Source organism: Mandrillus leucophaeus, unplaced genomic scaffold (genome assembly GCF_000951045.1).
Source record: "Mandrillus leucophaeus isolate KB7577 unplaced genomic scaffold, Mleu.le_1.0 Scaffold539, whole genome shotgun sequence".
NCBI lineage: Eukaryota > Metazoa > Chordata > Mammalia > Primates > Cercopithecidae > Mandrillus > Mandrillus leucophaeus.
This window is the reverse complement of record NW_012105797.1, coordinates 1,168,840-1,194,563: the sequence shown is the minus strand read 5'-3', so window position 1 is coordinate 1,194,563 and position 25,724 is coordinate 1,168,840. Positions and strand designations below refer to the sequence as shown.

The following is a 25,724-nucleotide window of genomic DNA, read 5'->3' as shown; positions in this document are numbered from 1 at the left end:
TGGGTACAGGCAGGCTGAGTCCAAAAAGAGAGTTAGCGAAGGGAAATAGGGGTGGGGCCGTTTTATAGGATTTGGGTAGGTAAAGGAAAATTACAGTCAAAGGGGGTTGTTCTCTGGCAGGCAGGGGTGGGAGGGATCACAAGGTGCTCAGTGGGGGAGCTTTTGAGCCAGGATGAGCCAGGAAAAGGAATTTCAAAAGGTGATGTCATCAGTTAAGGCAGGAACAGGCCATTTTCACTTCTTTTGTGGTGGAATGTCATCAGTTAAGTCAGGAACCAGCCATCTGGATGTGTACATGCAGGTCACAGGGGATATGATGGCTTAGCTTTGGCTCAGAGGTCTGACAGTCATTTTGCTAATACTGTCCATTTTAGCACAAAAAGGAGAACTTAGTGTCAACATTTATGCTCCTAAAGGATGTTGGGTCAAATTAAATGTTCCTCATTGTTTCTCTTTCTTGATCTCTCCTTTACTCCTTCTCTTCCTTGCAGGGTCTCCATCTCCTTCATAAGGGCACACTCTGTTACCCCTTTAAACAAAATAAAAAGTCTTACATTCTGCCCAGATTTTTTTCAGGCTCCATCAAAGGAATGGGTGAATTATGATCCAAAAGTTGGTGAGGATGATGGTTAGCCTTCAATCACCTTCAGTCTCCCAACCAACAATGGCCAAGGCTTGGTTTTTCCCTGGATTACATGGAGAAAATCATGCCCTACTTTTTGGACCCGTTGCTTCCACATTTGTATGGTAACTGTGAAACCATCCTAATGAACAGCAAACATTAACCACTAAATTAAAGGTAGACTTTGAATAAAAGCACAGCTAAGTACTAACCAGCTTGCCCTTTAAGCCAATTCCTTACTGCTACTTATAGCATGACTGTTAGATCCTTTCCTTATAGTTTCTTTCTGCCTAAAAGTCACATAGACGTGGTCACAAGGCACTAACTTCCCTTAGTTATTTCTATAAGATAACATATGTAACATTAAGAAACATCAAGTTTCTTTCTAAAACTTTTTCCAGATCCTGGAATCCCATGGGTCTGCTGACACCAGTCAGTCTGATGACCCTTTCCACGGAACTGCCTCAGCAAAAAAAAAAAAAAAAATCCAGTTTTCATCTCTGTATGTTTCATTTCATTCCCTATACCCCAACCAATCAGCAGCTCCAGACCTTCACCCCCTTACCTGCCTTTCTCTTAAAAACCCTAAACTGAGACCCAGCAGGGAGGTAGATTTGAGGTTTCCTCAACCTTCCTCAATTTGCTGCCATTCAATTATTAAACTCTTTCTCTACTGCAACACCTGCTGTTTTGGTGTATTGGTATGTTACTCTGCAACAGGCACAACACTGATGAGCCTAAAATGACTTTTTCTGGTTGCCTCTCTAATTTTGTTCCCAGTATCTACTTGTAGGCCTACTCCTCAATTTCCATGGTTCTCCTATTCCTAGGTCTTTTTTAAAGAGTTAATTTCTTCCACTGAATTGTGTCTCCTGAACATTCATTCACTTGAGCACAACTTCACTTGCAGCTTGGCTTTAGAAAATATTCCATAACTGGACATAAGAAACTCTTGCTTTCTTAATATCTATGACTACCCAAAAGATGAGTATAATTCTTATTAAAACTAAATTAGACTGTCAGAATGTGGATAACTATTGAACCAAAGCATATTATTTCGAAGAAGACTAAGAATTTGGAGAAGAGGATTAAGAAGTCTTCAAGGAAGAAAAAAACACGAAAGCTATCTTTTGGGAATTTTGTTTTTCTTTCTTAATAGTACTAGCTTTCACAGCTACTAAGAGGACTTCAGAATTATTTGGAGCATGAGTATAAGAACCTTCTTACTGATTTGCACCAGTAACCTTAATTGAAGGACACATGGCTAGGATGATTTGGAATTCAATTAATGAAAATAAGGCATGGGTTTGTTAGAAGAGGAATATTTATTTTTTCCATAGAAATAAAATGTAAATTGTTTAAAAAGTTGGCTCATTTTTATTAATTCTATTACTTACAGTAATTCATATTTTCATTCAGATATAAATGAAACACTCTTCCTTCTTTATTTTTAGTTCCTCTCCCCAGCTTTTCATTCTCTTTCAGTCTTCCTTTCTGTTTTTTGTTTGTTTGTTCTGTTTTCTTTTGTTTTTTTGAATCAGGATCTTACTCTTTCTCCCAGGCTAGAGTGCAGTGGCACAATCTCAGCTCACTGTAGGCTCCACCTCCAAGGCTCAATCAATCATCTTGAGTAACTGGGACTACAGGCACGTGCCATCATACCCAGCTAATTTTTGTGGGTTTTGTTTCATTCTTTTTGTGTGTGTGTGTACTGGAGATGGGGTTTCATCATATTGCCCAGGCTAGTTTTCCTTTCTATATAGAGAAAAATTTAAAGTGAATGTGATGTTGGAGAGGGTGGGAGGGAAAAGCAATGGTAAGTATGCTTGCTCATTACCAGGCACTGTGCTAAGTTCTGTGAATACATAGATAAGTAAAATCCACACTGTTTCTCAAAGAACTCACAATCTATTTAAGAAAGCAGATGTCCACACAATAATTTTATAACTATTATTCAATGTGATTAGTACTCACATAGCTCTATATAGAGTGTTATAGAAGAATAAATAAAAGAATATCTCATTTTTCCTGGAGTGGTTTAAAAGGGTGTCACTGAAAACTGAATTGTAAATGGTACAGAAATATGCAGGGGTGGTTTGTGGTAGGACCTATCTTAGCCCACTGCTTCTCAGGTTTGGCCTTTGAACTTGAGATACGACTGTTCCAAGGACAGAAGGCAAAATGAACAAAAGCAAAATCTGAAGGAGGCTGTCAATAGAGATCGACTCTCACTGAGGCACACCAATACAGGCTGGGCCAAATGTCAGAATCAAGGCAACTTATATCAAATGCAGGGCTGTAACACTCTCTCAATTGCACCTGAAAATGAAACAAATAAGAGTGGAAATTAAGCACATATCCTAATGCAACTTTCAGGACTAGGGCATGCAGATGGGCCCCAGTCATCTAATAACTGATGTATAACTTAAGATTTTTCAAAAGGTACCAGTGATTTATGAGAGGGGGAGAAAAGGACCAGATTACCAGTTTCCTCAAGAGGCAAATCTTCTAAGAAATCATCTGCAGCCCGCAGCATCTGCCTCAGTGCAGAGAGGATCAGAATATCATTCATGGGGTCCAGTTCCAAATCTGAAGCATAATTTCCAACCATCAAAATCCTGGAAATAGGAATGTCTAGCATTTTATGGACATTCATGACCTGTGGAAAGTATATTTAAAAAATACTTACGTCTTGTATTTAATATTTGAAATTTGACCAATTTTAAATACAATTTAAGAAAGAAACCCAAAAAGCAATGGCTTAATAAGTTATCTTGGGAACATACTAATAATTCAGATCATTGCAGTTTTAAGTGTGATATAAATTTGAATTGATCAAGCAATTGATTTCATTCTTCATTTCCCTGCAAATACGTTGTGTGAGCATATATACACATACAGACACACACACACACCCCCACACACAAGTATGATTGTGGTACTATTACAATAATATCTGGTTATGATCAGCGTTCTTTACCTGCCTTTGAGAAGTCATAGATCTACTCAGGTTTAAAAAGTTGTCTTGAAGAATCTCACTGCAATCATCCACTTTAGTAAGCAAGGCTACATGTGCTACACCTATATCAAATAGATAAATCAGTTATTTGATACCATAAATAGCAATGTATCAACAAGTTATTAAATACGTGTGAAAGCAACTCTACAGGGTGATGTGATTTTGAGAGCTGAAGAATGAAATATCCCCAACACATCTCAATATGGAGCCTGAAGCTTTTCTAGCGGAGAAATGATCTTTGGTCTTTTTTCCCAACATGAGACAGCATTTTTCAATGCAACTAAATTCATACTAAATTGCAATTATCTACTATTCCATTCAACTAGTTTGTTTTAAATTGGCCAAGGGGAAAAAAAGGGGTTGCTGGACTTTGGGGACTAAAAAGAACCACAAGAAAAAGAGGGAGTGAGGAGGGTTGTGTATGAGCATTTGTGAGAGCAAACTGTACTGATTTCACAGTTCTAATAAGGACCTATGCCTTTCTCCCTCAAACCACAGGGATTGAATTAGTAAATCACACTTGACTTCTAAACGAATCAAAATTCTACTATGCTAACAACTGCTTATGAGGAAAATATAAGATTAATTTCAAATGCCTGTCAAGAAAACTCCCAGAACTCTTTTAACAGAGTTTTTAGTACCTTCTTCCTACCGAAATCTAAATGATTTCTTTTACTACCTTCTCATCATTCAGGTTTCAGAGGAATAACTAGCAAAGTTGGCCAATTAATACCTAGGTTCTGGTAGAGGGCAGTTCTCAATTGATACCTATGATTTTTTTCAACCTCTGTTACAATGTAATTATTCTCTTTCAAAATTAATACAATGTCCTTTTAGAGGTCCTAAGTCAGCACAGTTAGTTGCATTAAGCATTGCCATCCAGCATGCCAAGCATAATGTGTTGCCATACGTCCTTGAAAACTCATTTTAAAACTTAGCATTTCTCTTTTACCCCAAACCCTCCATAATTTTAAAGCTGTTAAGTGATTATATAAGCTTATATATTTACATTGTGTATATCTAATGTTCACTACTCAGACATTTGTTAGATGGTTTGTTAAGTTCAGATACAAAACTTATCCCCATTTTATAAGAACAGAAGACTAAAGTTCAGTGAAATTCAGCTACCTTCCTCAAGGTCAAAGTTTACTACTATTTAAAAATGTGGTTCACTTAACCAAGACCATGCTCTATACATTAAACTGCATAGCACTTTTCGGAACCTAAATATGTGATATTTATACTGATAAAGTAAGTGATGAGGCTTTGGAGTATAAATGCCCCAACAATTCTTTATATGAAAATATTTTCAAACTTCAGTGAGAGTACTTCCAGTTCTGAATCAAATGGAGTAGACACACTTTTCCCTCTTCTTTACACTAAATATGGCTAAAATCTCTGGACATTATACATAAATCAAACATAAAGATTGAAAAGTGCAGAGGATGCAATTTGGCTAGAAACCTTGAGATCCAAGAAACAATACACAGATGAGTTCTCTAGGTTTTCTTTTTACTTCATATGTCCTAGATTGGCTTTTAGAGACACTCACAACTGAAAAATGCCAATTAGAGCCAGCAACAAGAAAAAAAAAAGTAAAGTAAAACCTGTTCCATCTAGTCAAAGCATAAGAAAAAGGGCAGTGTAGCAAGACAGAGAACTTTCAGAAAATAGCCACACTACCTGAGCCAAACACCACAGAAATCACTTAGCCCGATCCATGGATATGTCCTTCCCTTTCCCAACCTTCGTCCTTAGCCAAGGTAGTATCAGAGAAGAAAAAAAAAATGTAGGGATCCAGCACATTTATATCTTCACTATACTAACAAGGTCTGTCCTGATGGTGTCAAGGGAGGCTACTTGGGGATCCTAGACTTCCACCAAATCAGCAGCAATGAGGTGCTCTTCTCCCTCTCTGGCAGTGTCAGAGGAGAACAAATGAGAAGCTAGAACTCTAGCCTTCATTAACCTTAGATGCAAGGAGGCTTCTAGCCCTGTGATATCAGGGGATCCTATGTGGGGCGCAGTAAGAAAGTACCCTTTCTCTAGGGATGTCAAACAAGGACTCATGGGAAACCTGTACTTTCTGTCCTACCAGTATCAGAATATGTCTGCGAAAACACAAGATGTAAGATCCAGAGTCACAGAATAAAATATCAAAGACACAATTAAAGATCATTTGTCACATCAAAACCCAGGAAATTCTCAACTTGAATGAGAAAAGCTAATCAGAAGATCCTGACCCTAATTAGATGACAAAGATGTTAGAATTATTTGGCAAGGATTCTAAAGCAACCATCATAAAAATGCTTAAGAACCAAGTAGGAACATGCTTGAAGCAAATGCAGGAAGTGGAATGTCTCAGCAAAGAAATAGAAGATATGAAAAAGAATCAAATAGAAATTTTAGAACTGAAAGAATATTATACCCAAGATAGGAAAAACAATAGATATGTTCAAAAGCAGAATGGAGAGGACAAAGTAATGAACAAATGAATTTAAAGATATAACAATAGAAATTACCCACTCTGAAAAATAAAGAGCAAATAGATATAAAAATAAATAAATAAATAAACAGTGAGACTATAACAAAATATCTAGAATTCATGTCCCAGAGTTCCAAAAAGAGAGATGAGATATGGCAGGGCTAGAAATCGTCATAATAGTAAGACAACTGCAGACTGAGAGAAACTATTTGCAAATGATATATGTTACAATTGACTCATATTTAGGATTTACAGATCTTTCAACATTCAAGTTCTAAAAAACACAAATAATCCAATCAGAAAATAGTCAAAAGACGTGAAGAGACATTTCACTGAATAAGCTATACAGAAGGCAAATAAGCACATGAGGAGATATTCAATGTCATTAGTCATTAAGCAATGCAAATTAAGAACCTGATGAAATATCAGTATACATCTATCAGAAGAGTTAACAATTTTCTAATAGCAACAATAGCAAATACTACCAAGAATGCAGAAAAATCAGATCTCTCATGTATTGCTGGTGGGATTGTAAAATGGTACAGTCCCTCTAGAATGTAGCTTGGTGATCTCTTTCAAAGTTAAACATACAGTTACTATATGACCCAGCATTACATTTCTGGAGACTTATCCCAGTGGAATAAAAACATGTCCACAAAAAATCTGAACACTAATATTCATAGGAGTTTTATCTGCAGTAGCTAAAAACTGGAATTTTTTTTGATAGAGCATGGTGAAACTGTGGGGTATCTATACCACGGAATACTATACAATTTTTTTTAATGAACAATAAATACATACAAAATCTTGGATGGATGTCAAAGGATATTAGGCTGAGTCAAAAAATCCAGTCTCAAAAGGTGACATACTGTATTATTCCATTTGTATAACATTCACAAAATGACAAAATTATGGAAATGAAGAAAATATTAGTGGTTGCCAAGAGTTAAGGATGGTGGAGGAATAGTGGTGCCATGGGGGAAATCTATGAAGTGATGTAATAGTTGGTTGCAGAGATGGGTACATAAACTTACACATGTGATAAGATGACATAGAACTATAAACACACATTGTTAGCAATCAGTTTCCTGGATTCAGTCTTCCTGGTGTAGCCACATAGTGTGAAGAAGTGACTTCCCTATCTAACGCCTCAGGAAAATCACACACAAAAAAAGAAAAAAAGGATGGTTAGTCTATTCTTTAAAGACTGAAAATTAGGATTTGGGGTCTTTCTTCAGTCATGCCTGTGAATGATCTCTACCTGTGACAGGGAAATTGGATGAAAGGTACATGGGAAATCTCTGTAATCTCTTTGCAACTTCTGGCAAATCTATAATTATATCAAAGTAAAATTTTTTGGATAAGTACGATGAGTGAGACTCACCACAGTTTAATACTTCTTTGTGAACTTGCTTGAATTTTGCCAACATTTTAGAGGAGAGATTGTCAATAGAGGTGATGTCTAAGACATAAGCCACACAGTGAATCCTGTCCTTCAGAGATGGAGAGGTGATAAAAGTAGAATGCTCAGGTGTAATTGGTTTACGGGGATTAAACTGTTATAAAAACATAAGGTAACATTCAGAATTCAGAGAGTTTCTGTTTAATCCTTAAAGAGACAATTAATGCTTCTAATACTGTAACTACTTATCTCTCTCCTCCCCAGCAATTCTTTCCCCAAATTAGTAGCACCCCCCTCTTTACTCCCTTCCCACTGTGAGCATAATGCCATTATATCTCTCTCGCAGGAAAAAAAAAAAACACTTTATTGCTGTGGTAAAAATGATAATCATCTATTGTAAGTATTGCAGGAAAGTATAAAGAATATTTTGGGAAAGCTAACATCAAATCCTATCCTGAAATAAACACCATTAACATTTGTTAAATACATCTTAAAACTCCTCTCTAAGCATTTTGCATGCTTAAATGAACTGGATAGAGAGAATAAAAGAAAGAAAAATAATGTTGCAAATGCTATTTAAATTAAAAGACTGTAATTTATTTTGATTTTATAGAAGAAAAACAAACTAAAGTGAAATAAAAGAAATACTAACTTTGAAGTTAATGTCTTCTTACCACAAGACCATAATCTTTCTAAGATTAAGGAAATAGATTATGAAACAAGAGTTTGGAAGCATGTAGTTATTAAGCTATATATTTCAATGTTGGACTGAATTGACTGGTTCCCTGCTGTGAAAAATTAAGGTGTTAGTATGCTCCTGATTTCTCCAATGTCTTCGCTGTATCCCCGCTCTCTTTATCTGTGTGTCTCCTTTTCCCTGACTGCATTATGAACTCCTGGAGGATAAGGATTGTGTTGTTATTGAACTATGTGTTTTCAGTAACTGGCTTAGAGTTTGGCACAAATATGGTTTATAATAAATGGTTTTTGAATGAATAAATGAATACATAGGTAAGGTTTTCAATTCAGCAAAATTGGGAGGCAAAAGAGAGTCTTCTTTAGAAATTGAGGCTGATACCCAATACCTAAAAGAAAGATAACAATCATTGTTGGCTTTTTTGAGAACTTAGACTATATCATCTCATTTAATCTTCTTAGCCACCCTATGAGATGGACACCATTAATACCAACATTGCACACCTAAAAAAAAAAAACTAAGAGAGAGAAGTATGTAACTTACTTATGGGTACACATCTGCTAGTAGCAGAGCCAAATTTTGAATCTAGGTATTTAGTAGTGAAATCTAAGCATTTACAGTATAAAATCACATTTCAACACAAAGTGGTTACTTGTTCCAATATTTTGTCTATGTAACCCAAAAAGTGCAAGGGATTAAGTGACTATTATTAGTTTACATTACTGTAAAGAGTAATAAAAGCACACTATCTCCTTGATCTTTTACTAGAATGTGAATAAATAGAATCCTGCCTTTTGGCTTTATTTTTCAATGTTACAGAAAAGAACAGTAGTCAGTCTACTTTTTTTTATATGAATTCTTATTCATTTAAAGTAGAATAGTGTTGATTGATGTTGAAACCACATTATGGCAGTTGAAATTGCCTTATGAGGTTAAAAATTCAATGAAAAATACTGAAGAAACTGATCTGAAATGTTTTGGATATTGAAGAAATCTTACCTGATATCTGTCTGGTACACAGCCTTTTAAGATGTAGGGAATGTCATCCATGCACAGTCCTGCTCCCTCTGCCCCATCTAGTCCCATGGTGTCACACAACATAAATGGCAGAGATTTTCCATTTTGTCCATCTTTAACAGAATAGATCCTATACTGTTAAAAATATATATATTAAGTGTAAAGTTTCATTCATCACCCAGCATTCAAGACAGGACAATAAGAAGAAAAGAGATTGGTTAATATTTGAACATCATGGTCCACAAACAGTTTGGTCTCAGGACCCCTTTAGACTCTTAAAAGTTATTGAGAATCCCAAAGATCTGTTATTTATGTGGGTTATATCTATGGATATTTAAAATGTTGGAAATTAAAACTGAAAAAATTTTAATGTTTCTTTTTTAATTAAAAAGGAAAATTATATGTAATTTATCATGTAAAACATGCATGTGTATACATATATACACACACACACACACATATATAATGGTATGTTTTGACTCCTTGCTTTTTATATTTTATGTATCTGCTATCAGTATTTGTTTTGTGGTTAATCATGATGCTTACAAAAAAAATTATAACTGGTTATATTAAGTTAATAACAGCTCCACTTAGATAGAAAAAAAAAAACTCCAGATTTTTACTCCACTCCTCCCCACAGTTTGCATCTTTGATGCCACAATTTACATCTTTCCATGTTGCATGTCCTTTAACAAAATATTATAGCTATTATTATTTTAGTAGTTTTGTCTTTTAAACTTCATATTGAAGATATAAGTGATTTACACACCATCATTATAGTATGAGTATTCTGAATTTTACCATGTAGTTTTACCAGTGAGTTTTATACTTTCAGATATTTTTATATTATTTATAAGCATCCTTTTCTTTCAGCTTGAAAAACTCGCTTTAGCAAGAGTTTAGTAGACAGGTCTAATTGTAATGAACTCCCTCAGCTTTTGTTCATCCAGGAAAATTTTTATATATCCTTTATTTCTGAAGGATAGCTTTACTGGGTATAATATTCTCAATGGATGTGTTTGTTTGTTTGTTTGTTTTTTCTTTCAGCACTTTGAATATTTCATCCCACTCTCTCTTGGCCTGTACAGTTTCTGCTGACAAGTCTACTGCTAGTCATATTAAAACTCTCTAGTATGTTATTTGCTTTCTTTATCTTCCTGTTTTCAGAATCCTCTCTTTGTCTTTGATATTTTACAGTTCGATTTTAATATGTCTTGGGTTAATCTTCTTTGGATTAAATCTGACTGGGGACTTTTCTCTCAGCTTTACCTGGATATTTACATCATCCTCCAGGTTTGAAAAGTTTTTTTGCTACTATTTATTTACTTAAGACATCTATTACTTTTAATTTCTTGTCTCCTTTATCTCCTATAACTTGAATATTTGTTCTTTGATGCTGTTCCATAAATCTCATAAGCTTTCTTCATTCCTTTTCATTTTGTTTTTTTCTCCTCTATCTATATTTTCAAATAACCTACCTTTAAGTTCACAGACTCTTACTTGATCAATTCTGCTGTTGATGGTCTCTATTTCATTTCTCATTTCACCCACTGTATTTTTTATCTCTGAAAATTGTTTAATTTTTTATAATTATTACAACCTTTCTATTAAATTTCTTATTCTGTTCACTCATCATTTTTCTCATTTTGTTAAATTGTTTCTCTGTATTTTCTTGAAGTTTGCTGTGCTTCGTTAAAATAATTATTTTGAATTCTTCAGGAGGTTCATACATCTCCATTTCTTTAGGATTGGTCACTGGTACATTATTTTCTCTCTTTAATGATGTCATATTACCCTGATTGTTCTTGACTCTTGTGACCATGTGTCAATGTATAAACATCTCTGGAAGTAGGTACTTATTCCAATCTTTGCAGGATGCCTTTGTCTGGAAAAGTCCTTCAACAATCAGCCTATCCAAAAATTCTGGGCACGCTGCCTTGCATAGTCCCAAAGCCTGGGACCACTGTGACTGGTGCAGCACCGAGGCACGCCTAAAGCTCAGGGCCACTGCGGCATCCCTGTCATTAAGTGCTGTTCAGAGGTTGGGCCACTAATAATCCATCCATGGTGGGGTCCAGGGACTGAGTCCACCATGCAAGCTTGAAGCCTAGGGCCACATGGTCTTACTTTGGCACCAGCATGGGGCTAGAGGCTCAACTGTCAAATAACAGCCTAAAGTCTGGGGCCACGAGGTTCTATCCAGTGCTTAATATGACTATAGTAGGCCTGATATTGGAGTCCAGGCAAAGTCCTGTGCTCAACTCCCTCTTTTCCCCCAAGCAGATGACAGTTCTCTCCACACTATGCTGCCTGGGATTGAGGGGGGTGATGCAGATGACGTAAAACTGTTTTTCCTACCCTCTTCAATGTATCTTTTGTTATTATTGTGCTAGAATTAGATACTGTAATCTTTCACTTGGTTTCCTGAGGTGATTTTTTTTGTGTTAATAGTTATTCAAATTGATGTTTCAGTGGAGGAATGATTGCTGGAGAGACCTATGTGACCATCTTGCTCTGCCCCTCCTCCTCTTAAATGTTGTTTTAATCATTAAAAATTCAATTATAAACCTGTCACATGTTTATCAAATAACATTTTTTACTTAAAAAGCATTTTTTAAAATTTACATAAAACAGTGTCATTGGTTTATTATTATAATTCCCTTTAAAGTCTGGATTAAAGAATGTAACTGTAATCTCATATGTGGCTCCGATTCAGTCTCTTGATATGTTGTTTCAATTGATGTATGTGAAGAAAATACAGCCTCTCACACGTATGTATACTATGAAAAGGAGGTAATATTTCACTGTATAGCTTTCAGGTAATTGTGAATATTCCTCAACATAATATAGCAAAGCTCAACAAGTAATAACTTCTTAAAGGTTAGTTGCAAGTGGAATCTGCGACATTTTTATATGCCGCCACATTAAATCCATTGGTTCGTCTTCTACTTTGAATATATCTTTTACTCATGCATGATTTTTTAACCTAATTTATTGAACATTTTAAAACATTGGTTCACTGGGTTATCCAGATCTTCCTAACGTTGACACATTTCATCATACAATATTAAAACATCACATTTGTTAATACCACCATTAATCTCATTGGATAAGTCTTAAGTGTTGAAAAGCTGTCAGGCTCAGAATAGTGGATATAAGTTTCTCTAACTTTGATTTTTCTCAAAAGCTCAAATTTTGTTATTGGCAACAGACACTGTCAGTTTTTGTTTTTGTCTTTGATTAGCAGGGTCGCTTTGACCATTTTCATTAAGATATCTGCCAAATATCCGAGTATGAATAAGTAAGTCTGTTCTGTCCAGTAAAAGTGACGTCACATAAAAAAAAAAGTTCAGTTAACAACTCAGTTGCTCCAGTGTTTTTTCTAAAGACAACTGCTAAATTTCAATATGCATTAGAAGTACTTTATGAGCACTTCCCATGTTATCATATTGAATATCAAAATGATGTGTATTCCAAAGTAGAGTTTAAATAAAACCAGTAACTGTTACTATTCATCAAGGAGTAAAACTGGCATTCTTTTCCTGTAAGTGCAGTAATTGGGAGAAATACAGTGACTAGTAGTAGTGTTTGGTGCCACCGTTTGATTCATATTAATGTGCTAACAGGTAAAACTATGTTGTATAATTAATTCAAGTGTCAAGACACTAGGAAAGACCAAAAAAAAAAACTTAGAATAATTCTAAAAATAGTTTTGAACTCAGAGATACCCTTAAAATATAACTGGGAACCCAAGGGGTCCACAAATCTCACTTTGAGAAGCACAGCAGAACTTTCTTTCCTAGATAAACACATTCAATCTTATGGCAAGGATATTTTTTAGAAGAATTCTGGAAGTATTTTATTTGTTGGTCAGATATACTTTCAACATACACAAGAAAATATGGAAGATTTAGGAAGAATTGCAAAGGAAAGGATTTCTCAGAGACACTTTAATTACAATGTTTCCATCTGTGGTTCTGGCAAGGGTGTAGTATCACTCAAACCAGAAGGGAGAGAACCCTCTATGACCTATTGTGGTCTGTAATAAAGTCAAAAGCTCTCATTGGGCCATGAAACGCATAGGCGTAATCCCACTGAAGATTTTTATCTAGGAGAATAGGATTTACCAGTGCCTCAACATGAAAGAAATTACACTAAGCACTAGAGTTAAAGTACATGGTAAAATTTCAGGTGCACCAATATGCATCTTCATAGTTTCCTTACCCATTGGTTTGCTTCCTTTATAACTTCAATTATTCAAAGGAAAGGGTCTTTAGGCAATAAAATATTCTATTTCCCTCATAAAAGTCTGCCCTATATTTCTTCAATTTAAATAACATTTGCATTTCATTGGAATTCAGTGTCTACAGCTTCTCTTAAAATAAGACCTTTGGAATTTAAAACTTAAAAGGAAGAAAGAGAAATTTTGTCTTGAGTAGTATCTCTATTATAGCATATATCACAATGAATGATACATATTTATTATCTGCATTGGTCTCTGAGATCTCTGGTCAACAGGACCAAGCATTATTTGTATTTAGGTCTCTATTTCTGAGTAAATATTTAGCAAACAGAGACATTTCAATAAATGCTTAATTAATTTAATTTGTGTTGCTGTACTTTGCCATGGCTTCTGAGACTACACTGATATATTAAAATAAAGCCACTCCAGAGCATAGTATCTGGCCAACATCAAGAAATAAGATGTAATTCTTGAAAGTCCTAGAAAATTATTTCAGTTATTGATGTAACACAAAAGCTAAAATGAACCATTACTGTCTTATTATGCAGTCTCATATTATGCTAAATTTTGCACTGATAATACACAGCATATTGATAATACACAGCATAATATTGTCACCTAACAAGTGACAATATTAATTTGTGGTAATCATTTAAAAAGCCTGATTCTAAAATTTTCTATTCTTTCCCTTTCTTATTTTTTTGTTTGATAGCATGTGCATGATAACATTGAAAAGCATAAACCAGAAAGAATTTTCTAGACAAGTGTTGCACCATAATTTGTAGTTCTTTAGAGAGATAAGTAAGAAATCTATATTACTATTTATTTCCTTATGTATATCTTTTTGTAAATAAGATAGTTTTCGTAAGAGCATAGATTTACACTTCAAGTTCTCCTTCAAAGTTGAACCACCAAAGTGAAATACTATTTTGCTTTTCATGACCATGTCTTAGAAAATGGTCTTATGTAATAAAAAAAAAATTATCTTACATAATTCTCATTATTTTACTACAAAAAAGAAAAACCTTTTAAACCAGGTAAAATCATGTGGTACATGAGTAAAATGAACATCAAATATAATGGCCAAATATTTCCATAGGGTTTTTTAATTTGTGTTGTTTTTTACACAAATACTAAAAAGTATTCTTTATGTAACTGCTTCTTCCTTCCATAAAATTTGAAAGCTTCCTTATATAATATAGGTGATTATTACACAATAGAGGTGATTCCGATTAAAATTTTACTTCTATTTCCCATTTGATTTAGCATTTAATTATATATTAGGATTGCCCTGAGAGAAAAAGGCAAAGACATAAACAATATAGTAATTGTAATCTATAAAATAAAATCCTCAGGGAAATAACTTACCCGTTCAGTAATGCTGGTGGTATCAGACCCCACTATGGCTTGGCCAGTCACATGGCCATGAAAAACAGACTTGACTGAATTGAAAAAACTGGACTTTCCAGACCCAACTGGACCCACCAAAAGAATACGAATTTCTGAAACCAAGTCTGCATAGGGCTTGTAGGCTCTGATGTCTGCTAGAAGCTTATTTCTGTGCCTGTTAAAATATAGTGGTTAAATACAGCATAAGAACAGCCAATAAAGAATACCGTAAAGAATACTACAAGTCACCTAGAGCTTCTTTCTCTTCCTGAGAAGGGTATTTTTTCAATACTTAATTATTATATTGATAATGGGATCTTCTATAATATGATTGGAAATATCTAAAGTTATACATTTTGTGCTTAAAGAAAATGCATTATTTTACGTCTGACTAAAGTTAAATATTAACCAGCAACCAAACAATTTTTCACCTATTAGTCTTAGATCACATGAATGTAATGAGAAATATCAGTAACACTGAAGATAAATTATTATTTTCACTAAAAATACATTAAGGAGAAATCAGAATAAAATATATGCAGTGTAGCTACCTATAAATTTAAAAAGAGAGTTTGTTTTTGACATTTACTGAGGATTCTCAAAAGCTGTTTCTCAAGGAAAGGATTCAGAGAAATTATCTAAAATGGTTATCCAGACTCTACCTGAAAAATTTTGGTCTGAAGTGGAAATGAAGTCAAATTGGTCAATGTCATCAGGCGGATATTTAAAGTTTCATAGTTGGTAGTGGTTTTGTTATTTTATGCCAATAACATTATAACTCTTTTTTTTTTTAATCATTCCAGTGGCATGAGTTTTATCTTTACTACTAATTTGTCAGCATTCTTTATACAATTGGTCTAAATAAAATCGTTAATAGATAGTCCAAGAATCCAACTTACTCTCTGGCTTTCATTATCCTCTTTGTGTAGTCTAGGTTATACTTAGTTCCTATAGGAAATAAACATAGCATAATAAGTTTTTAAAACTTGTCTGGTTAAATATGGCCAAGTCTACTTTTGAAATAAGACATTGAGTTTGCTTGTATAACCCAGGGCTGAGCTGCTCAATTAGGAGTCAGGGTTGGCAACATAATGAGAGGAAGAGGAGAAAAAATTATCCTCTCTGCACATTAACTTGCTCTGGAAGCTCTCACATAATTACACCTGGAAGTTCTAAGGGTCATATGTTATAAGGGTCTGATCTTTGGGTCATACATCAAAACAGACCAGCTCTGATGATAAGATCTCTCTCTCTCCACATCTCCAACTCCTTTGTCATCTCTGTCTCTGCACATTTATTTCTCAACTTGCTCTTCTCAAAGCAGCCTATACGTTCTGGATAAAAACCTCATAATCTTTATGTTCCCCACATTTCATTTCAGAATTTATCAAAGAGTATAAATTGGCATGAATCTAACTGTTCCTCTCACTTTCCTTGCTCTTGTAGATCAATTATTACCTACCAAACACAAAGATTAGAATCATAATGTGAGATGTAGGACTATCTAATTTTACGTACCTTCAACTCGAAAAACTTCGCACTCCAAAAATGGAAGGTGGCCATAAAACCTTAGTTTCAAGTTTTTTGTCATCATTCTATCTAGATAAATTTTATTATCTGGACGTATAATGAAAATATCATCTTTCGATAAACGACACACCAGTTGTTTATCAATAATTTTTGGTGCTGTATTTAAGAATAATGTTTCTATTTCAGTGGTGTCATTTTTCTTTTGAAGTGAAAACCACAGGGAATCATTTGGCTCTGTCAAACTTTCACGTAAATTAATATAATTTCCAAGCACAAAGGCTACAATCATATTTTCATTAATGTAAGTCATTGTTATAGTATATCCCTGATGGCTGCATCTTTGAACCATATCTTCAATGCTACCTCCATGAACACTAGACTTATAGAGAAGACTCAAAGAAACATTTCCAAGCAGCTTGCGCAGATGATTTTCATCATTCCATGTCAATCTTGTTGTCACTTCCATTGTTCTAGATCTAATGGAAAAACAATTATAGGTTGAGAAGCTTATATAATATAGTAGCTTATAGCTTAGCTTTCCACTTCTACTTTCAGTGAGTTCTTTTTTCACTGACTCAATTAAAACATATTATTTGGTTAAGGCAAAAAATATAGAAATGGCACAATAATGTTAGATATAAAAATATATAATTTAGAAAGGAAAAGTCATTAAAATTTTTAAATCAATTGACAAACTTCAGAAAGTTAAAGAATAAAGAAAAAATAAATCTGAATAAAAGTCAGCAAACTTTTTCATAATGAACAAGATAGTAAATATTTTAGCCTTTGTAGGCCATAAGGTCTCTTCCACAATTACTCAACTTTGCCACTGTAATACAAAAGAAGTCATAGATAATATGTAAACAAGAGAGCATGACTGTGTTCCAATAAAATTTTCTTTAAAAAAGCATATGGCTGGAACAGAGGCCATCATCATCATATCACATTCATCATTTGCCAATGTATGAATTAGAAAATGGAGCCTAGGAATTCATGCAAAAAAAAAAGCACATAAAGGAACTGAAATATGAAAGAAGATAACAGCTATAGAAGTCTTACAGCAGCATAATAGACTATTGGTCATCACAACAATTATTTCAATAAAAAAAACTGGAAAAGCAAGATAAACTATAAAAAACATGTCACAAAGCTCTAAAGAGCAAACAAGGCAGTTAAGATATATAGCTATTGGCAAAGATTTGGAGAAGTTATATAAAGAGAGATAAGCTAGGCATTTGGGAGCACATTTCTGACGTGCATCTGTCAGATTCAGAAAAGCCATTTGTGGTGCTGAAAAGTTAAGCAAAGCATTTGCTAGACTCATAGAGTTACGGAGATAAAAATCATACTTTGGAGTGCAATAAGGAGAGTACCTGGGAAACCTTTCCCTTAGGCTACAGTTTGGGATTCTAAAGAGCTACAGGGAAAACCAAAAACCATATGCTCTCACTTATAAGTGGGAGCTAAACTATGAGTACACAAAGGCATACAACTGATATAATAGACTTTAGAGACTCAGAAAGGAGAGGATGGAAGAGGAGCTAGGGATTTAAAAAACTACATATTAGATACAATGTACACTACTTGCATAATGGACGCACTAAAATCTCAGAATTCACCACTATATAATTCATCCATGTAACATAAAACCATTTATACTCCAAGTGCTATTGAAATACATTTTTTAAAAAAATTTAAGAAAAGAGCTACAGAGAAGAAGTAAGTATGAACTGGAAGCAGACAGAGTTAATTTCATACTTCAGTATTCTCAATCGTGAATTGAATTAAAGTAAATGAGAGTTGCTAGTGTCCACAGCTGCACGGCAGAAACAAAATAAATCTTGTCTGGATGAAAAGAACATTCTTCCAGCTTCAAAATATCTCTATGATTTTTTAACTATTCAGTGACTCTCATTCATCATAAACACATTCATGTTTCGAGGTAAATGAAACAACATGATAGAAAACCAAGAGGAAAGAGCACACACTAGAAACAAACCCTTACTTATGCTGGAGTTACCCATAGAGATGTTTAAATTACTATGTTTAATATGTTCAAACAGCTAAAAGGTAAGATTGAATGATTTACAGTAAAATGAATACAATAAAAAGTCAAAAAGAGATTCTATATATAAAAATATATATCTGAAATTAATAATTAAGTGAAAACATTTAACTGCAAGTAGGCATAAAGAATTAGAAGAAAATTTACCAACTGAAGTATTGAGACAAAAAGAGAATCAAAAGAGAAAAGGGCAAAAGGGATTAAAGGATATAGTAAAATTCATTGAGATATATGAAACCAGAAAACAAGAATAAAAGAAAAAGAGTATAGAAGAGATATTCTACAAACCTTAAAAAGTAAACAAGTCTCAAAACATTTCAAAGTACTATAACATTGAACAAACAGTATAAGCCAGCATTTTTTTAACAAGAAGATAACTAGTAGATCCCCTCATACGTTGGAAAATAAAAAACATATTTTGAAATAATCCATTATTCAAATAAGAAATTATAATGAAATTTAATTAAATGATAAAATATTCTTGTTAAAACTTATAGAATGAAAACAAAATGTTACAAACATCACATAAGCTTAAACATATATATTAGAAATGAAGAAAGGCTGAAAATTAATTATATAAACCTTCACTTCAAAAAATCAGAAAAAATACCAATTAAACTCAAAGTAAGTAGAAAGAAATAATAAAAATAAAAGCGAAAATAATGGACAGAAATATTAATGGACAAATCAAGTACACAATAGAGAAGATTAACAAAACCAAAACCCAGTTTTCAAAAGGATTAACAAAATTTGTAAAACACTGCTGACATTGACAAAGGGAAAAAAGGGAAGGAATGTCCTAAAATCAAAAACATAAGAGAAAATATCAGTACAGGTGCAATAAATGATAAACTATAAAATGGTCTGAAGATAAATAACTTTGTAAAAATAAACTTAAGAATAAATTAATTAAGTGGACAAATTTCTAGAAAAATACAACTTAGCAAAGCTGACATAAAAGTAAATACAAAATTTGACTGTCTCATAGCTGTTTTATAAAACTAAATTCATAATTAATTTAAGACTTCCCCAAGAAAACTCAAGGATCAGAGTCTAGCTGCTGAATTCGACCAAATTTTGAAGAATATATAATACACAATCTTACACATGGTCTTCCAGAGAATAACTTAGATACCAAAACCAGTTAATGGTGTTATAAGCAACAAGAATTACAGGCCACTCTTTTATAAATATAGATGGAATGATCCTCAGCAAAATATTAGCAAACCAAAAAAAAAAAAAAAGGAAAGAAAGAAAGAAGGGTAATACTGAGTCAAAGCACGTCATGACAAAATACAACAATATGCTGTCTCCAAGAACTCACTTAGACTTAAGAACACACATAGGATGAAAATCAAGTGATAATAAGGGCATCTTTGCAAATAGTAACTGCAAGAACTGCAAGGTGACCCTCAACGGGTGTGTGTCCTTATCCCACACAAAATAGACAGTAAATCAAAACCTGTCATAAGAGGCTATGAAGGACATCACATAATAACAAAAAGGTCAATTCACCAGAAAGATATAACAGTTATAAATATATGTTCATCCAACATCAGAGCACCTAAATAAATGAAGCAAACACTGAAAGAATTGAAGGGAGAAACAGCAACACAATAAGAGAAGGAGATTTCGATAGCCCACTTACAATAATTTATCCATTATAAAATATCCAAACAGAAGATCAATAGGAAAACAGAGAACTTGAACACCATAGTCCCAATGGACCTAATAAGGCATATACAGGGCATTCCACCCAGCAACAACAAAATACACATTCTTCTCACCTGTATTATAGAAGAGTTCTCCAGGATAGATTACATGTTAGGTCAAAAAACAAGTCTTAACAAATCTAAGAAGATTGAAACCATACCAAGTATCTTTCCTCATAACCATGTAATGAAACTAGAAATCAATAGCAGAAAATCTAGAAAATTAACAAGAATGTGAGAATTAAACTACACCCTCTAGAATAAGCAGTGGATCAAAAAGAAATCCGAACGGGAATTTAAAAATATCTTGAGGCCACCACGGTTCTCAGACATTCGGATTCTGGGACTTACACCACCAGCTTTCCCAGTTCCCAGGACTTTGGGTTCAGATTGGGAGTTCCACCACTGGCTCCACTAGTTCTCAGACATTTGGATTCAGACTGAATTACACCACCAGCTTCCCTGGTTTTACATCCGGCAGGTGGCAGATAGTGAGACTGCTCCACCTCCAAAGTCATGTGATCCAACTCCCATAACAAATTTCCTTAGTCTTTTTTTTTTTTTTTTTAATGTTGGTTCAGTTTCTCTGAAGAACGTTGACTAATACAAATTGGTCATCACAATAGATACAGAAAAGACATTTGACAAAACCCAAACCCTTCCATGATTAAACAACAACAACAACAACAAAAAAAAAACACTTAAAAAACCAGAAGCAGAAGGAAATTACCTCAACATAGTAAATCCATGTATAAATAGTCCACAGTTAACATCCTATTCAGCAGTGAAAAACTGACAGCTTTTCCTCTAAGATCACGTACAAGACAAGATTATTCACTTTTACTACTTCTATTCAACATAATACTGAATGTCCTAGCCAGAACAAGTAGGCCAAAATAAAAAAGAAAGTGAAAAAGATACCTGAATGATAAAGGAAGTAAAATCATCTCTACTCACAGATGATATTACCTTATATGTGGAAAACCCTAAAGCATCTACAGATAAAGTAATAGTATTGACTAATTTATTGTGCTATTTATCTATTACTGCATAGCAATTTCCCATTCATTTAGAGGCTTAAAACAAAACACATTTATAGTCTCACAGTTTCTCTGGGTCAGAAATCCAGCCATTACTTAGTTTGGTTCTCTGCTTCAGAATCTTCCACGAAACTGTAGCAAAGTGCTAGCCACAGCTGCAGAATGTTTACGTTTAATGGGAGAAGGCCATGCTTCCAAGCTCCTATGGTTGTTAGCAGAATTCAGTTCCTTATGGTTGTAGATATGAGAACTCTATTTCTTGCTAGCCGATGATCAGAGGCTTTCCTCAGTTCTCAGTTGGTTATTGGCCTGAAGTCACCCTTAATTCCTTGCCAAATGGGCCTCCCCAACGTGACCACTTACTTCATTGAAACTAGCAAGGGAGAGAATCTCCTAGCATAGCGGATATTATAATCTTAACATATCACACTTGCCAAATTCTATATGTTACAGTTAAGTCACAGGTTCCATCCACAGGCAAGGGGGGATTATACATGGACATGAGTATTTAAAAAAAAATAGGACAGGGACAATTAGGAGCTATTTTAGGGTCTGTACACCACATTGTAAAAGATAGCTGAATACAATCAATATATTAAATATTGTTTAATATGGTCAATATGTTAAAATTCCTTCTAGTATCTCTCAGGTTTATCACAGTAACCTTTCTGTTGTGAATTTCTGTTAATGATAGAAAAGATATGGAATCAACCTAATTGTCCATAAGTCGATGGATAAAGAAAATGTGGTATATTACACAATGGAATACTATTTAGCTATAAAAACAGTAAAATCATGTCATTTGCAGCAACATGGGTGGAACTGGAGAATATTAAGTGAAATAACCTAGGCACAGGAAATATCACACGTTCTCACTCATATGCGGAAGCTAAAAATGTTGATATTATAAATGTGGAGAGTATAATGATAAATACTGGAGGCTAGGAAGGGTGGGTGGGTGTCTAGGAAGAACAGATGAAGAGATGTCGGTTAATGAGTACAAATATACAGTTAAATAAAAGGTAGAAGTTCTATTAGTCGACAACAGAGTGACTATAGTCAAAAACAATGTATTGTGTATTTCAGTAGCTAGAAGACTTGGCTTGTTCCCAACACGTGGCAATAATAAATACTCAAAGTGATGGAAACCACAAATACCCTAACTTGATCATTACACATTCTAAGTGCATCACCAAATATTACCTGTACCCCATAAACATGTAATGTATCATGTATCAATAAAAATAAAATTAATATGTCTCTTAATTTTTTAAATTATTGTATGAAATCATTTTTGCTGGTATATAAAAACAGAAGTAATTTTTTTTTTTTTTTTTTTTTGAGACGGAGTCTCGCTCTGTCGCCCAGGCTGGAGTGCAGTGGCCGGATCTCAGCTCACTGCAAGCTCCGTCTCCTGGATTTACGCCATTCTCCTGCCTCAGCCTCCCGAGTAGCTGGGACTACAGGCGCCCGCCACCTCGCCCGGCTAGTTTTTTGTATTTTTTTAGTAGAGACGGGGGTTCACCAGGTTAGCCAGGATGGAAAAACAGAAGTAATTTTAACACAGTAATACTAGAGATCATATTTAGATACATATACACATACATACAGAAAACCATAAAAACAATTATGACAATAATTTATACCAAAGTCTAGATAATGTTGCCCTCTGGAAATAAAAAGAAGAGTAAAGAATATAGGAGAGGCTGGGTGCGGTAGCTCACACCTGTAATCCCAGCACTTTCGGAGCCCGAGGATGGCAGATCACTTGAGGACAGGAGTTCAAGACCAGCCTGGCTAACATGGTGAAACCCCGTCTCTACTAAAAATACAAAAATTAGCCAGGCATGGTGGTGCACACCTGTAATCCCAGGTACTTGGCAGGCTGAGGCACAAGAATCCCTTGGACCCGGGAGGCTGAGGTTGCAGTGAGCCGACGTCGCAACACTGCTCTGCAGCCTGGGCAATAGAGTGAGACTCTGTCTCAAAAGAAAACAATGTATAGTAGAGAGTCATAGATTTCTTCAACTTTATTTGTAATGTTTTTGTTTTTAAGTAAAAGAAAACTATTCTAATTTAAAAAGCAAATCATTTTTAAAATCAGGTAAAACTATATCAGATTACAGGATGGATCATTTATACTCTCTAGTTATCTGTGTGTGAAATTTTCATTAAAATAAAAGACAAATGAAAGAGCAAAGTATGATCATTAGCAGCAATTCCACTCTGAAGCTCGTTTTTAGAAAAAAAGAAAGCAAGCTTTTTCTTCACATACAGCTAGGAAACATTGGATGGCAAGAAGTCACTTACCTGTGATATTCTCACTTATACGTGGAAGCTTTAAAAAAAAGTTGATTTCATGGAGGCAGAGAGTAGACTGGAGGTTACCAGAGGTTGGGAAAGTCAGAGGAAGGGGATGATGAAAAGAGGTTGGTTAATAGGTACAAAAATACAGCTACATAGAAGGAATAAGTTCTCGTGTTCATAGTACAATAGGGTAACTATAGTTAACAATAATTTATTGTCTATTTTGAAACAGCTAGAAGAGAAAATTTGGAATGTTCCCAACACAAAGAAATGATAAATGGTTGAGGCGATGGATTTCCCAATAAACCTGATTTGATCATTACACATTGTATGCTTGTATCAAAATATCACACATACCCCATAAATATGTACAAATATTATGTTTCAATTAAAAATCGCTTACCTGTTTCTAAGAGTTGGATGATGCTTAAATTGAGGATTAACTGTTCTATCTGATTTATCCAGCAGCCACGGTTTGGAGACAGAAGTTTCTTAAAAGATCCCTGACTTCAGAGACTCTAGGAAAGAAAAGAAACTGAAACTCAAAGCAGCAAATGCTCAGCTGGCAGCATGCCAACTGCCACTAAGTTTCTTTTTCCTCACTAGGAAGAGAGTGAAAGAAAAAACAAATCCTGCTAAGCACATAAAAATGATAACTGGTCCCCTTGTAGCCCACATGTAGGCATGCACGAAATGATCACTACCAAGAAAAAACTACAGTAAAGCTAATAGTGAACATTTCATGTGCATTTTTCTACTTCCCTCATTTTTCCTACATTTTTTAATTGGAATTTAGAGTTGTGCATGGCACTGTGTAACTGCATACCTTTTCCTAATTTCTCCTCAGAACAACTGCATACCATAAACACTATGACTATCCCTATTTGTTAAAGCACAAAAAAATAATAATTCAGCTGAGAGAATCATGGAACTGGATGGTATTCAAAGCCAAGCCTGTCTGCACTGGAACAAACAGATGAAGATTCAGCTTTTCCTGAATTCATAAGGCATTACGCTGTTCATTTTCTCATTTACTCCTTCACTCAGTCCACACTGGCATAGACTCTGGGGAAGGATAATGGTGGGTAAGATTTAAAACATAAAAATTAAAATAAAAAACATGCCCTCAAAGAGAGTGCTGTATACTCAGGAAGACAGTCAGGCACAGACATCTGAATTACCGTGCTAAGTACTAAACAAGATTCTCTGAAAGCCAGGAGAACAGTAGCCTTATCCAGTCTTGGGGCACTTGCAAAAGACTTCCTAGCAAATTAAAGTTTAAACTGAGACATGAAGTGAAAGCAAGGAAGGCAGGAGAACATGGTATCATCAGGGCCATCCAAGTATTTCAGTCTGTCTGGAATGGAGTGAGAGCATTGGATTCATAAGCAATGGGGCTAGGGAGGTGACTAGGGCCGAAGAGGGCCTTGCAAGTTTTTAATTAAGTTGGATTTTATCATTAAGACAATGAGAAGTTATTAAGGCTCTAAAAGCAGAGGAATGGCATATCAAAATTGAATGTCTTCAGGAAAAAAAGGGTGTATCAGTTTTATCTTGCTTTGTAACAAGTTATTACCATTCACAGGCTTTAAAACAATTCAAATATATTATTGCACAGCTTCCATGGATTAGGAGACTAGCATGACTCAGCTAGATACTCTGCTCAGGGGCTGTCACTCAAGGTGTTAGCCAGCTATCTTGTCATATCAATCTCCAATAAAAGGAATCAAGGCTACTTGGAGAAATGTTTGACTACAGGTCTGGGATCACAAAACTACAAAATGAACGTAGAATATCTTCTCATGCCAGAAAGTAAGAAGGTGCTCAAAAACAAATGGGACATGTCAGAAGGCAGAGAAATGACCAAAAGGGGAACAATTTGAGAGGGAAAAAAAAGTAAGAGTATTGGATTATCACCCATAGAATAAAATAAATATCTATACTGATATAAATAAACAAATAACTGAGAAGTAAATAAATGAGTGAGAAATCACAACTCTAAATTCCAATTAATGCAGGAAAAATGAGGGAAGTAGAAAATCAGTATTAGGTAAATTCTACAGTAATAAATTTTTACAGGATGATCCAGCAATGTATGCTAAAATTAATGAGTATAAATTTAGAGATAAATAGAATATTCATATAGCCTCAAAGACTCTCCCCTGGTATATTTATTAATTTCAAAAGAAAAAAAAA

At 34.4% G+C, this 25,724-nt stretch overlaps 1 protein-coding gene across 3 annotated transcripts; it reads right to left on the bottom strand.

Annotated features, from left to right (window-relative positions):
• Positions 1 to 1,928: 1,928 nt before the first annotated feature.
• Positions 1,929 to 24,494, bottom strand: IFI44L (interferon-induced protein 44-like). Of its 3 annotated transcripts, XM_011997384.1 has the most exons (10): positions 24,355 to 24,494; positions 23,932 to 24,046; positions 16,393 to 16,880; positions 15,774 to 15,822; positions 14,854 to 15,049; positions 9,225 to 9,377; positions 7,511 to 7,682; positions 3,603 to 3,703; positions 3,107 to 3,281; positions 1,929 to 2,941 (listed from the first exon to the last, which is right to left on the bottom strand). In XM_011997384.1, the coding sequence occupies exons 3-10, from the start codon at positions 16,868 to 16,870 to the stop codon at positions 2,907 to 2,909; spliced, it is 1,359 nt and encodes a 452-aa protein (XP_011852774.1). In that variant the 5' UTR covers positions 16,871 to 16,880; positions 23,932 to 24,046; positions 24,355 to 24,494; the 3' UTR covers positions 1,929 to 2,906. The 3 variants fall into 3 exon arrangements, with proteins under 3 accessions (XP_011852774.1, XP_011852773.1, XP_011852775.1); XM_011997383.1 differs by lacking the exon at positions 24,355 to 24,494 and having other exon boundaries at positions 23,932 to 24,098; XM_011997385.1 differs by lacking the exon at positions 24,355 to 24,494 and having other exon boundaries at positions 15,774 to 15,818; positions 16,726 to 16,880; positions 23,932 to 24,054.
• Between the last annotated feature and the right edge of the window lie 1,230 nt (positions 24,495 to 25,724).